Source organism: Lissotriton vulgaris, chromosome 4_1 (genome assembly GCF_964263255.1).
Source record: "Lissotriton vulgaris chromosome 4_1, aLisVul1.2, whole genome shotgun sequence".
NCBI classification, from domain to species: Eukaryota; Metazoa; Chordata; class Amphibia; order Caudata; family Salamandridae; genus Lissotriton; species Lissotriton vulgaris.
In genome coordinates this window covers 1,593,220,727-1,593,235,625 of record NC_141691.1, presented here as the reverse complement: position 1 = coordinate 1,593,235,625, position 14,899 = coordinate 1,593,220,727, and the positions used below count along the sequence as shown (strand labels likewise).

At 48.5% G+C, this 14,899-nt stretch overlaps 1 protein-coding gene across 1 annotated transcript in view; it reads left to right on the top strand.

Moving 5' to 3' along the window:
* The window catches only part of ARFGEF1 (ARF guanine nucleotide exchange factor 1), a 1,029,389-nt gene that overhangs the window by 614,005 nt on the left and 400,485 nt on the right, over positions 1-14,899 (top strand). Inside the window, exon 11 of the mRNA XM_086918014.1 lies at positions 14,315-14,414. Within this exon, the coding sequence (XP_086774140.1) occupies positions 14,315-14,414 (100 nt within the window). The remainder of the gene's footprint in view (positions 1-14,314; positions 14,415-14,899) is intronic.

Genomic DNA, 14,899 nt, shown 5'->3' with positions numbered 1-14,899 from the left:
CATGGCTTTTGCAGTTCGGACTGGACTGTTCCCATGGGGCACAGGGTCAGAGCTGATTTGCATATCGCCATTGTCTAACCCAGGGTGGTGTGGAGTGCAAAAAACGATGGATTTGGGCCCAGATCTTTGGACTGGGGTGAATGTGTGACATTGATCCACATTCTGTCCATCACCTGTTTTGTTTGCAATTACCGCCATAAGTGCGCTGGGGATGCTCAGACGTGGGTCCCAGGCACTCCACACCACTGGAGTCAAGCTAGCCGGGCTGATGAGAGGTGTTACCTCGAAACCGGTCCGGTCCTCGGATGCTTGATTCCGTTCTGGGAAGGACATGGCTTTTGTAGTTCGGACTGGACTGTTCCCATGGGGCACAGGGTCAGAGCTGATTTGCATATCGCCATTGTCTAACCCAGGGTGGTGTGGAGTGCAAAAAACGATGGATTTGGGCCCAGATCTTTGGACTGGGGTGAATGTGTGACATTGATCCACATTCTGTCCATCACCTGTTTTGTTTGCTTCCACTTCCAACACCCTAGAGCCCACAGCGTGGATGTATGACATTACAACGCATGCCTTTACCACGCATGCCTTTACAACGTGGTTTTTACAACGAAAACCTTTACAACGCATAGCGCTTTGGGGTGCTGGATAGTGAATAGTTTAATTTACTATTCCAACTCCAGTCCCCGTGGACACTAGGGAAGGTGTTGGATAGTAAATTAAACTTATTCCCTATCCTAGAGCGCCCCCCAGCGCAATGCGCTGTAATGGTTTGCGTTGTAAAAGTTGCGTGGTAAAGGCACTGCGTGGTAAAAGTTGCGTTGTAAAGTATGTTTCCCCCACAGCGTCCACATCCTGCCGGAACGTCATCTTCTCCGTGGGATCTGCCTTGAGTTTGTCCCTGGAAGTCTGCAAATCTTGTTTAATTTCCAGGCAAAGCTGAGATTTAAAGTTCCGGAGCAAAGCCACCAAATCCTCCCTGGTGAGCGCCATCTTGTGCGTCTGGACCTTCTCGGTGGATGTAGTTCCCTTATCTGTAGCTGCGAAATAACAGGAGACCTTGTTTGTTGCCTTTTTTGGTGGCATAAGGACAGCAAAATGTACGCTGCCTAGTCAGGGCACGGACGACCCCACTGTGGAGCGCAGCCGAAGTGCTTGCTTACCAGGATGCTTGTTTGCCATGCGTGGGGTGTCCCAACATGAGGTCAGGCATCTGCTGGACTCTGGACACCGGAGGCCATATTAAGGCCAGGCGCCGTGTAGTCTGTTTTATCAGCAGGCCGGGAGCGATCTGCCTTACCCCCTCACATCAGGCCGCCCAGTGGATAAAGAGAGGATTCTGCTTACCAGCCTCCCTCCAGCATCGCTGAATGAGCACAGGGGCCCCTTGGCAGGCTCACCGCCATCCAGCCTTTATCTTGTGGTCAGGCAAGGCCTCTCTGCTCTGGCTTCTCCGTGCCCTCTGAGTACTGCAATAATTGGGAAAGGAGGCAACCAACCCCACAGGTGGGTCATTTTGCTGTTGTCCCCCACGCTCCCCCTGTCACTGCTGCTGAGTCGGGTGCCTCTTCAAATGTCCGTAACATCACTGTTGCCTAGCGTTTTCTCTTCGCGGCAACGCGCAGTGCTTTTCACCAGGCCATCCGAACCTGCACCAGGCACGCTAAGCAGCGTTCGGTTCCTCCTGTGCCTCAGCTAGTTCCGGGGATTGGAAGCGCCTTCTTTGGTGCGGGCTCAGAGAGTCACAGAGCCGCAGTCGTTCACCTCTTTCTTGCCGCTCCGGAGCTCACGCGCCTCTGCGCCATCTTGGGTCTGCTCTCGGCTCGGAGCAGTCCTTGTTTCACGCGCCGTAGTTGGATCCAGAAAGTGGGCTCCCGATCAGCATACAGCGTTGCTAGGCAGGATCATTTGTGATTCGGTCCGCTACAAGCGCATAAAACGGCTCGTGGCAAACTAGGGGGTCCGGAGCTGAAGTGGTTCACGTCTGCTCAGTCATCTTGCTTGGCCTTGCTTCCCGTGTCTGTCACTTTTTGACAGGCTGTTTTCGGCGTTTTGTTGACTTCTTTTTTGGTGTGTATGCCTTCCATCATGTATAAGAAGACTTCTAGTTTCAAACAGTGATTCGCCTGTCACCAGTGATGGACCCACACCTGGTTTGCCTCCAGAGCCTGGATCGCGACCAGTACTTGAAGTTGTGCTCCGACTGCCGTGCCATGGAATCGAAGGCTTGGAGGGAGGGGGTCCCTAAAGTTGCATGCGCGCTGGCACTTGGCACCACGTTGCAGTCCTCGAAGGTCTCCTTCCCAGTCCCGGTCGGGGAGGAAGGTCCAGGCACCACTCGGGGAGTCCTAAGTCTTCATCCACTTGAAGTCGATCAGGTAAGAAGCACAAAAAGATAAAAAGTCGTAGCATGTTCTCCCCGTCCGTCGGCCGATTTAACGGAGGAGTCTCGGTGTTCTAGGCTTTGTTCCTCTGAACCTGCACTAAGTTTGCTCCACACTTCAGTCTTCCTGGGAGACAGAGTGACTCCTGCCCAGCTTAAAGAATTTTATGACACCATGTGCCTCATATTTGGGCATCGTGAACCTACCGGTGCGCCATCAGGCCCCAGTGACTCCGGCACCAATTACCCCCCATGGATCTGGACGGACGCCGATCATGCCATTTCAAACTTCACTGACCCTGACACCAACACTCCCAACGCCACTAGTGTTGCCAGCCCCATTCTCATCCCTGACAACCTGGAACCAGATTGGCACATACTGGTGCCGACAGAACCCTTAGGTCCCAGGTAGTTTCCTCAGTCTTATTCTGAAGGGCTAGGAATGGAGAAAGACTGGGAGGGGTCGCTGGAACAGCCTTATCAAGAAATTAACTAGTATGAGGAATTGTGTCAGACCAGTGGACTGGGTACCTCTCCACATTCTGGCCTGCTTTCTCCCCCTACTGTATCTACAGAGGAGAAAGCATCATATGCTATGGTGATGCGAAGGGCAGATGAGATCCTGGACCTTCAGCTCCTCTCCATGGTGGTCAAGACAAAAGTCTTTACAGAGGTCCTGCAGCCAGTATCTCCTCCTCTGAACCCTTGTTGCCCTTCAACAAGACCTTAACTGATGTCCTACTGGGAACCTGGTCCAAGCACAGCTTAGGGGCTCCTGGGACAGAATTCCCCCCGAAAACCATCCTGCAGACCTAAGGTTGTTCAGGACAAGTGATCCTTTCCCCTTTGATTACAAGCTCCTGGGAATAGGACAATCACCCACCGCAATCGCCCTGCAATGGGCGACTCAGATTTTCTCACCAACCCCCCTACCCCAGAGCTTGGTGGTCCAAGCCTCTACCTCCCACAGTGTGCTCCTTTCCGCAAGCCTCGGACAGCGAATCCAAGAGGCTTCACAGTTGGGGTAAGAAAATGCTTTCTTCTGCTAGGCTTGCATTGTGGTTGGTGAACACTGCATGCCATGCTTATTGGGCCATTACTCCCTCTCCCTGTGGAAAACAGTTGCACAAGTGCTACCGCAGGTCCTGGAGGAGGTCTGGGTCATCCTCTCCCAAGGAGTATGAGACAGGAGAGATGCAGCAAATTTCGCCATTTGTTGTGGTCTTGACACAACCGACTCACTGGGCAGAGCGATTTCATTGATAGTGGTTGTTCAACGCCAAGCCTGGTTAAGAAATTCTGGCTTTTCAGCAGATGTCCAGACCTCTCTTCAGAGACAAGACTCACGGGCTACGGCCAAGTCCTTGAGCCTCTCACTGGCCACACATCCCTTGGCTGCCTTTCGCCTCTTTCGTGGTTACGGAAGGGGGTTTCAGCCACGCCAGCCATACCCCAGCCACAAGACTTCGCAAATTCAGCAACCTCCATGCAGCTTTGGGCGCAGCTCGTTCCAACCCCATGGTCGAGTGGCCAGAGGTCAGACCTCCCTCCGCACCCTCAACCTCCAAACTTTCCTAGTCTTGCCCTTCCAGATCATGGGCGGGCAGTTAATGGCAGGATCAGCCATCACCACCACCACCGGCAGAACTTCCCTTCTGACAGGTGGGTTCTCAAGATATTCAGAAGAGGCTACTCAATCAATCAATCAATCATCTCATTTGTATAGCGCGCTACTCACGCGGAAGGGTCTCAAGGCGCTGGGGGGGAGGGGTCAGTTACTGCTCGAAGAGCCAGGTCTTGAGAAGCTTCCTGAAGGAGAGATGATCCTGGGTCAGCCGGAGGTGGATCGGGAGGGAGTTCCATGTCTTGGCTGCCAGGTAGGAGAAGGATCTTCCCCCGGCGGTGGCTTTGCGGATGCGTGGTACGGCGGCGAGGGCGAGGCAGGTCGATCGTAGCTGGCGGGTGGGGGCGTAGAAGGTTAGGCGGTTGTTGAGGTACTTGGGGCCCAGGTCGTGGAGGGCCTTGTGTGCATGGGTGAGGAGCCTGAATGTGATCCTCTTGCTGACGGGGAGCCAGTGCAAGTCTCTCAGATGGCCGGAGATGTGGTTGTGTCGGGGGATGTCCAGGACGAGTCGTGCGGAGGCGTTCTGGATGCGCTGGAGTCTTTTCTGAGGTTTGGCTGTGGTTCCGGCGTAGAGGGTGTTTCCGAAGTCCAGTCGGCTGGTGACGAGTGCCTGGGTGACTGTCTTCCTGGTTTCGGTGGGGATCCATCGGAAGATCTTACGGAGCATGCGCAGGGTGTTGAAGCATGATGACGAGACGGCATTGAATTGTCTGGTCATCGAGAGGGAGGAGTCCAGGATGAAGCCCAGGTTGCTTTCATGGTCCGTTGGTTTGGGGGGGGTGCCCAGGGCAGGGGGCCACCAGGAGTCTTCCCAGGCAGAGGGTGATGATCCCAGGATGAGGACTTCCGTCTTGTCTGAGTTCAGTTTCAGGCAGCTGTTCTTCATCCATTCCGCGAAGTCTTTCATCCCTTCGTGTAGACTGGTTCTGGCGGTGGCGGGGTCGTTGGTAAGGTAGAGGATTAGCTGGGTGTCGTCGGCGTAGGAGATGATGTTGTGGTTGTGTTTGCGTGCGATGGCTGCAAGAGGGCTCATGTAGACGTTGAAGAGGGTTGGGCTGAGTGATGACCCTTGTGGGACGCCGCAGATGACTTTGGTGGCCTCGGATCTGAACGGGGGAGGCAGGCTCTCTAGGTTCTTCCGGCGAGGAACGAGATGATCCACTCCAGTGCCTTCTCTCGGATTCCGATGTTGCTGAGGCGCTGTACTAGGGTGCGGTGATCGACAGTGTCGTACGCTGCCGAGCGGTGCAGGAGGATGAGGGCTGCTGTTTCCCCGTTGTCGAGCAGGGATCTGATGGCGTCAGTGGCTGCGAAGAGGGCGGTCTCAGTGCTGTGGTTGGCTCGGAAACTGGACTGTGAAGGGACGAGGGATCCGTTCGTCTACTCCCTCCCCTTTGAGACTACCCCTCCTTCCATGCCTCTAACTTATGACCGACTGATGGAGGATCACCTGTCTTTGCTTCACGAGGAAGTTGTGACTCTCTTGGCCAAGAGAGGCATAGAGAGGATTCTGGCGCCAGAAGTAGCCTGTGGTTATTGTTCCTGCTATTTTCTGGTCCGGAAAAAAGGACAAGGATTTTCGTTGTATCCTAGATCCTCGAGCCCTCAACTACTACCCAAAAAAAGAAAAGTACAAGATGCTCACTCTGGTCTTATCTACCCTAGACCCCGGAGACTGAATGGTAGAGTTAGACTTGCAGGACGCCTATTTTTACATTCCCGCCCTGCCTGGCTCATCTGGCTCATCTGCGGTTTACGGTAGGTCACTAGCATTTTCAGTTAACCGTGCACCCCTTTGTCCTTACCAGCCCCCACGGGTGTTCACCAAGGTTATGGAAGTGGTTGCAGCTCACCTGCATAGATCAGGGTTGCTCTGTCGTCCCTTAGCTCGACGACTGGCTTTTGAATGCAAACTCGCACCAGGCTATCGTCTCCCACCTCCAGACTATGGTGAACCTCCTGCATTCGCTGGGGTTCACTATCAACTAGCTAAAGTCCCACCTGACCCCGTCTCAGATTCTTCCTTTCATCGGAGCTGTTCTGGATTCAGTGCAGTTTCGGCCCTATCCTCCTGAGCAGCATGTTTAGGATACTTAGGCGATGATAGCGATGTTTCAGCCTCTGTCCTGGATTTTGGTGAGAATGACTCTGAGGCTGCTGGGCCTCATAGCTGCCTGCATCCTGCTAGTTTTGAATAAACGTTGCATTGTATGAATAGCGCTTCAGTCGTGTTCTTCATTGAGGTCCGGATGGGCACTTTTGGAACACAAGAAACTTTGGAAAATAGCGCGTATTCCCACGTGTGGACTAGAATCGCATATGGAGTAAAAGAAAAGTGAAATGCAAAAGGTTAAAATTTGTCGAAAGAAAAGAGTGAACAATAAGTAGAATACGCCTAAAGGCAAAACATTGCTGTGCACTGGTTTGGGGAGAAAGGTCTCCCCGTTTTGGGGTTGCATCCTGCTAGTGACACATGCCAGGTGAGTGGACTTGAAGTACCAGTGGGCTCATATTCAGGGGAACCTCTCCGACATGGTCCAGATCTCGGAGGGAATTGCAAAGGACATGCAGTGGTGCCTGATCAACCACGATTGGGGTCTGAGGTAAACCACGATTGGGGCCTGAGGTAGACCCCTCTCCCTTCCTCAAACAGATCACACAGTAGTGACAAATGCGTTACTCCTGGGATGGTATTTTATTTGTAAAGTAACGCACCCAGGCAGACAAACGAAATATTGGCACACATTAATTGGCAAAAAAAAACCCAGAAATAATAAAAAGTTGAACAACTGTTTTAACATATAAAGTACATTTTAATTTGATAAGAACAAAGCATATGATAAAATCATTAAATCAATAATAGAACTCTGTAAAAACCATTTTGCATTATTCCGTATAGATTCATGATAAAAAGGAATGCAAAAGTATTCTATATACTCCTGGGATGGGGCAGCCATCTGGGAGAGCGGGAGATCAGAGGACTCGGGTCTCCTCCAAAATCCGGACTCCACATCATCTTGCTAGAGCTGTGAGCGATTTGTTTGGCATTGAAAGCCTTTCTTCCTTCAATCAAGGTAAAGCTGGTAAGCTGGTTCAAGTGTTCACAGACAACCCCATTGCCATGTGGTACTGCAACAAACAGGGAAGGGTGGGGTCATCGACCCTTTGTCAAGAGGCCCTGAGCCTTTGGACATGGCTGGAACATATCCCTGGTGGTTCAACACCTGGCAGGTTCTGTGAACGCCAGGTTGGACAAACTTAGTTGTCAATGCCTAGTGTATCACAAATGGTATCTCTATCCAGAGGTGGTGCAAGCTCTCTTCCAATAATGGGGAGAGCTTGGTTAGATCTGTTTGCCTCTGCCGACAAAGTGTAATGTCAACAGTTTTGTGTGCTGGAGTTTCCAAGGTGGCCCTCGCTCAGAGACACTTTTTGTCTTGAGTGGAGCTCAGGCCTCCTATACGCCTTTCCACCCCTGCTTTCCACCCCTGTTCAGAGTGCTCAAAAATATCAGGAGCGACCAGGCGCAAGTCATTTTTGTGGCTCCGGACTGGGCATGGAGAGTCTGATATACCGAACTTCTCCAGTTGAGCATCGATCCTCCGATCAGGCTGCCCCTTCGGATCTTCTGTCACAGCAGCAGGGGAGGGTCCTCCACCCAAAGCTTTCAACTCTCCACCTTCTTACGAGTAGCTGCAATTGATAGAAATCGACCCTCCTCTTGAAATTTGCACTGGTATTTTGGCAGCCAAGTGCAAACAACCCCCTCCCCCTCCCCCCTCCCCTGAACGGTGTATGACTGCCGGTGGAACAAATTTGTAAAATATTGTACAGAAAGGTCTATTGATCCTCTTTCTGTTACCCTTTCTCAAGTTTTGCCTTTTATTTTGAGGCTTGTCTAGCAGGGCTCTGCACTGGGCATTCATAAACGTTACTTGAAGCTGCCAGACAAGTCCCATTATTTAAATCTCCTATTGTAACTAGTTTCCTCAAAGGCCTTGATCATATGCTCCAACCCCCTTTCATTATGCCTCAGTGGGACGTAAATTTTGTTCTTATTTTCCTGATGTGTGCTTAATTTGAACCTCTGCGCAACTGCCCACTCTGGCTGCTTACCATCAAAACAACCTTTTTAGTGTGGCAGTTGCATCTACCAGGCGGGTGAGCGAATTGCAGACTTTGTCATCCAAGCCTCCTTACCTGATAATGTTCTTTGACAAATTGGTGCTTTGCACTAAGGTCTCTTTGCTCCCGAAAATGATAACACCATTCCTAGTAGTGCAATCTGTCACCATGCCACTTTCTACACTTCTCTACACCCCTCTAAAGAAGAAGAGTGACTCCACGTCTGGATCCAAAAAGATCTGGAACCCTAAAGAACGTTGTCGTTCTACCTTGACTGCACTTAAGAGTTTCGGTGGATGACCACCTCTTCATGGGTTACACTAGCACGAAGAAAGGTCATGGGGTGCAGAAGAGGACTATCTCTTGTTGGATTGTCCTCTGCATCAAACTTTGCTATGCTCTGGCAAAAAAACTAGCCTCCTCAAGGCTTAAGGGCTCATTCCACCAGATCTAAGGCTGCTACCTCAGCGTTGCATTGAGGAGTTCCAGTCCTTGACATTTGTCAGGCAGCAATGTGGGCATCTCTACTACAACATTACTGTCTGGACAGTCAAGTCCTCAGGCACTGCCTTTTTGGCTGATCTGAACTGCTGGACTTCCTGGTCTAAATTTGTCCACAGTCCTTCTTCGGGGATGGGATTGCTAGAATATCTATTCAAAGTAGGGAATCTGCGGCTAGATGTCTCTATCGGGCAGTTAAGTTACTTTCCTTCGGTAGTGCCTTATCTGGTAGGGACGTGATCTTGCTGCAGATTCTTCACTGGTCCACTCATCCTACTTGCACTGCAGACAGGTTTCTAGGGTCAGGGATGATCCCTTTCAGGGCCCTAGTTGTTCAGAAACACACAACTGGCAGTGCACTTCATGGTTCTGCGCTTCTGCCATGGAAACTCGTGAGCAGTAACTGTTGTCAGCGCGCTAAGGTGGTGCTTATGTAGGGGACGTGGATTGTGCAGATGCCGCCATTGGCGTTACGCGGCGCTGACGATGCCATCTACCGGCACACAGGAGTATTGCTCGAAGAAAAATCTTCCGGATCCAGTGTGACACCTGGAAAATGTAACGGTAAGGAATCTGCGGCTAGATCATGTCTCTACCAGATAAGGTGTTACCGAAGGTAAGTAACTTGTCCCGCTGTTATATATTGCTGTATTTGGGTGCTTAACTGGTAATAATGAGGTACAACCAATGCCCAGACAGTGTTAATGAGTGTAAAAATGACAAAATAATGAGTAACACTATCACAAAATATGCCTCATTAGTCGTGCAATTTGCCTTCTCTTGCTGCAAAATGTATTCAACCCTCTTGCATAATTTGGCTCTTTCATGCCGCATAATTCTAGTAGCCATGGTCATGAGTGATGTAATGTCTGAGAGTACAAGCTGTACATGGGGAGGACAGGATTTATAGTTACTTCAGGGCACAAGTTATATAGTGTTAGACCTGGGGTCTCCAAGTCACATAGGGTAGCTTGGCACAAGGTAGGTAGGCTTATCCCAAAGGTACATGTGTTAAGTTTGCGTCACACCCTTCAGCAACATAACGTCCATCCACTCAAAAAGGACACTACACAAATTCTTTTTAGGAAAATAAGAGCTGTTTATAAAAATACTCTGTTTACTCTTATTTATCTTATCAATCCGCTTTGTTATTTCTTTTTAAATCATATATTTCTCCATTTGTTCAGTTACCTCAATAACAAGAAAACTTAACATTACATTGCATTTGGTGTTACACTTTCTCCCTCCGGTAAATGATCCTAGCAAATCTCACATAGTGCTAAGGTTCCTAGGAAGACACCTTATAATTTTCTACAATATTCTCTAGCCTCTTCCTGTCTAGTGAACCAGGTTGGTGCCCCTACTTAGCAATACAATACTCTCACATGCTCTTTTCTGTAGATTGGGCACAGGCAGTAATACTGTCGAAATTAGTTACAGTTAATCCCAGTGGAACAGAATATGAATCAGTCACTGCCAGAGCTCTGACCTTGAGCAGATAACCCACGATTCCCAGGTTTCTGTTCTGTGGTTTCCAGGATCGTTTTATGCTTGGCCAGTCTCTTGCCACTGAGGTATGGTTCCTTTTATTATTCACGAACCCCTGGCACCTGTTCCCTCTTCACCAGGGATCGTCAGTCGACCCGTTAACAATTTTACCACATTTGTGTCCCGCCAAAGCCCCAATCCCCCAGCTTACTTGTGGCTTGAAGTATTGATCTTTGCTCTTTCACTGCCGCCGGGAGTCTCCGTTCTTACCACAGACTCCCAGCGGGAATACGGCCTTCTAACTAGCTCCTCACAACAGCGAGCCGCCTCGGTTGTTCACCTGGTGCGTCAGCTGAGGCGGGGGCTTCCCTCAGCTCGCCAGTCGATGTTTTGTCTTTGCGCGGCGCCTGCTGGGTGAAGTCCAGCCTTTCCCCTCGCCGGTCCTGCGCAGCAGGGACGACACTACAGATCAGCGCTGCCTCACTGAGAGTGCGCGGGAGAGGGGTCACTGCGGTGCAATACCACCTACTTCGGGAGAGAGGCCTTCCCCAGCTTCTTGTCTTGCGCAGCCGTCAGAACGCTACTCTCGGCAACGCCCTCTCCTCCGCCACAAGACCCTCCTCCACCAGGCTTCAGCGGAAGAGCCAATCTCCCCGTACGCCAGGCGGAAGCCACAGATCTTCGAAGGGGGATGCCCCGGCCCGCTGCCACTGACAGCCTCCACTCCTCAGCAAGGTCCCCACGGAGGTGCTCCCAGGCACGGCAACAGGCCGACCTCCCAGCGCTACCCGACACCCGGGATCCTGAGTAAGTGAATGGGGTTACCACTGAATAGAAACCCTAACAGTCCAGTTGTGGGGGGGTAGGGTACTAGAGTTGTCAACATGTGGACTATAAGGACATTTAAATTCCGACCAACTAGCGTCCGTAACAGAAGGAGTTTGGCGATTCCGGTGCCCGACCACAGGTGCCGTATTCTTGTATTGCAATTGTTGCTGTTCGTATTTTGAACAACCAACGACTTGGAGAGCTTTTCAGAACACTGACTAACATTGAAATCTCGCCCGAATTGAAGCGAGGTACTTTCTCCATGTAGGCTGCATAGCTACTTATTATTTTCCTTGGTCGGAATTTAAATGTCCTTATAGTACACATGTTGACAACTCTAGTACCCTACTTATCAACAGATCAGCGAGCTATTTGGGGATTATCTGTGAATTGGACTATATAAAGATTTTCTAATGGTGGAATTCCTGGGGAACATGGATGTGTTACCTTAGGCCCACTTTAAGTTTTTTTCAATTGGGACGTTGATCACCAGGATAGATCTTTTCCTCTGTAATATTGACGATCTGTTTTGCTCGAATTACATTCATGCCCTGACGAAGTTCCCCTGGCACTAGGGGAAAGAAATGTGTTGGCTGTGCCCTTGATCATAGAAAATTACGATTTTGAATAAAGAAGAGACTATTTAGAAAATATTCTCCGCTTTATTGACTTTATTGGAGTGCACCTTCCCTTTTGTTTTTGTATAGCAGTTTAATTAATACATCCTTAAGCAGCGGATGTTGGAAGTGGCTGCACCGTCTGATATTGGGAACTCACGGAATTAATGTGCTTGACCTTGGTCTGCTGTTTTTGTGCTTTTGTATTCACTGATACAGAAATCAATACCTGCCTTCCAGGCCCTCAATCTGGGTGGATCACAGACCTTCCATGCCTTAGATATATCCCTTTTTGCCAAAGTGAAGCCCAGGAACAGCAGATGGCGTTTGTAGCGGTTCCCGCCTGTCTCTTCCGTGACGTGTAGTATGACAAGTTTTGGCAACATGGGGATGTACCATCCCAACACCTCTGAGAGGCAGGTCGTGATTTCCCTCCTTTGTGAGCGCAGTGCATTGCCAGATCATATGTACAAAAGTACCCTCCGTGCTATTACATCGCAAGCAAGTGGGGGAGGATATCGGTCCCCCCATACAACCTATACCTTGTAAAATGCGCATGGTGCAGATATTTAAACTGTATTAGCCTTAGTAGGGAAGCTATTGCGGAACCCAGTGGGGACTCCAGCGCCTCTGTCCAATCATCGTTGTCTAGGGGGCCTAAGTCCTTCTGCCATGAGTCACAGAGTGAGTCGACTGTGGTGGGCAGGTTTGTCCGCAGGGATTGATATATCTTTGAAATGTTGTGGCCCCCCCAAGTCACCCACGAATACCTTGGCCTCAATCAGGTTAAACTCCTACAGGGATTCCATATTTGCAATATAGGGAAAGATAGCGTGTCAAAATTGCAGATACTTGTAAAATTGTGAGTGCTGCATGACAAATTCTTTTTGAAGCTCCTGAAAGGATTTCAACGTGGTTCCCTTGAATAACCGTTCCCAATGTAGAGATGTCTATGGCCTCCCATCCTCTAAACCCCGATAATGTGGACAATTGGGGCAGGAGACCACTCTGCCACAGGGGGGTTTCTCACGTCAGTCGGCCCCACCATCCCAATCTGCTTGATGATTGTTTCCATACTCCAGTCACCACCTGCGTAGCCGCTGGCAGATGTCGGATCTTCCCCAGGTTATGTAGGAGTGAATGGGGTATTATGTCACCCATTAACCACTGTTCCAAGCAAAATGCCAAGTCACACCTACCCCCGTACCACCAATCATTCAAGACCAAGAGATGTGAGGTTGCTAATATCCCCCCCCCCACCCCCGGCCCCCCAGTAAATCGACTGAAAGCACATTTTTAGATGAAGTTACAAATTTGGTATAATTCAGTTCGGCCATTTTTGAAGTATCGCTGTTTAGTTTTCCTGTGGAAAATGGCATTGAGAAAACAGGCTTTGGGACACCCCCCTTTTTTCTCAGCCCCCACTAACAGTTCACACTAAAACTTTCAAGGAAGAAGCTGGAGTGGATAAAATTTAGTTTTGAAGGTTTTGTGGAGATTCGTCAAACGGAGCGAAAGTTATAAGCAGAACATAAAATGCTTTTCCTGTGCGAGCGTGGTCCTAACTATAACTACCCAGCCTATGCTGGAAAACTGACGTTGGTGCAACGTAACTAATTTCTCTTTATATTTCTAGCAAAACATAACCGGTTCAAATTATAAACCTTTTGAAAGTCAAAATAACCAAAATAAGTACACAGCCGATTTACAGTTAATCTCGGTTAGCATCATTATAGATTCTTTTGAGGTCTTTGGTTAGTCAAGAGATTTTTGATTTTATTAAAATTATATGCAGAGTAGGTTTAGTTCCATTGGTTTTCGGCCAGCACTTTTCATCTTTTGGTTTATAGTACAGTATGATTCAGATTTTTCTTCAGCTCACTAGAACATAGAGCCTGGGGCAATTGGTGACCCATTGAATTCATTGGTTAATTTCACTGTTCTTTCTCAAGGAGCACATCAGCACACAAAGAGTAGTTCTCTTTACGCTAGATGCTACAATTGCAATGTGTGCTCCGTGAGTCTACAAATATTTTTACTCCTAAGCAATTTTATTTTACATTGGCGTGGGCCATAAAGCCCCCCAACACCAAAGTTTTAGCAAACCAATGCTAAAACAAAACAGACCAATGCAAAACCAAATGTCTGGCTGCTAGGATGAGACCCATTAGCTTTGCCAAAGCTTGTTTAACATGGTAGCCATTGCCTTGCATAACATCTTACATAACTGAGTCGTTTCCATCGTTTCCATTCTTCTGTTGAAATTCTCTTTATCACAGTGCCCAGCTGTCTGTTTATGATCCAGTCTGAAAGTGCTGTGTAATTGTGTGTGTTTTCGTGCACAGACTTAGAGTGAAGATGATAGAATACATTTTCTTATCTCTAAACTACTCTACAACCAAGAGAAGGAAATGTCCATTGTGCTACTTCTTCAGAGCACGTAGGTCATATACTTGCTGACATATTCCAAAGAATGCTAATTAGGTCAAATGTTATCTGCAATTGTTCCAAGCCACAGTATGCAATGAAGAAGGAATTGTATTACCATTGGAATATTCAAAGTGAATTTGTGACTTGACTGGGTACAGTGTAACACTGATTTCAAATATTTTAGATTTATGGTATTTACCCTAATTTCATCTCCGTTTTGTTTACTTAAGTAAGCTTATGATCTATTGTATTTTTTTTATTGAAAAGGAACTTTACCTTTTCTTACCACTTTTCTTTTTACCCATGTGTTGTTTGTAGGTGTTCTTCAAAGAAATATTTCTGTACATACTAGAAACATCTACAAGTTCATTCGATCATAAATGGATGGTTATTCAAACTCTAACCCGGATTTGTGCTGGTAAGTAAATATAATGTTACCTGATCACAGAAGGAGTAACACTTAGTCTTTAGACAGGAGTTTGCCTGTAAACGGTGTTCTTATCCTGCAACTGTAGTCTAAGCACAAGAGAAACCGTTTTTTTAACACAATTCTTTCGTAAATGTGCCATATTTTATTTCAGTATTGTTTTTCGGATACACTAGGGGACTCATTTTTTCCTTGTGCCATTCCAGTTTCATTTCACGCACCTGGTATGGTATTTTTGTGCCTCCAATTTGCATGCCATTCCGAGTTTCAGACTTCGCAATGTATGATATGGCCTAATGTTGTATGCTTCCTCCACTTCTAGGTGAACTGAAATTAGGTTTCATATAGTATGCAGGATTTTGCTCCCGAATAAAAATGTGTGCAAGGTCAGAATGAGGCCATGAGTGTGTGAATACCTCTCCGCCCATTTATAAAACAGTTGTTCCAGGTGCAGTACCACCTGCCCAACCAGATAG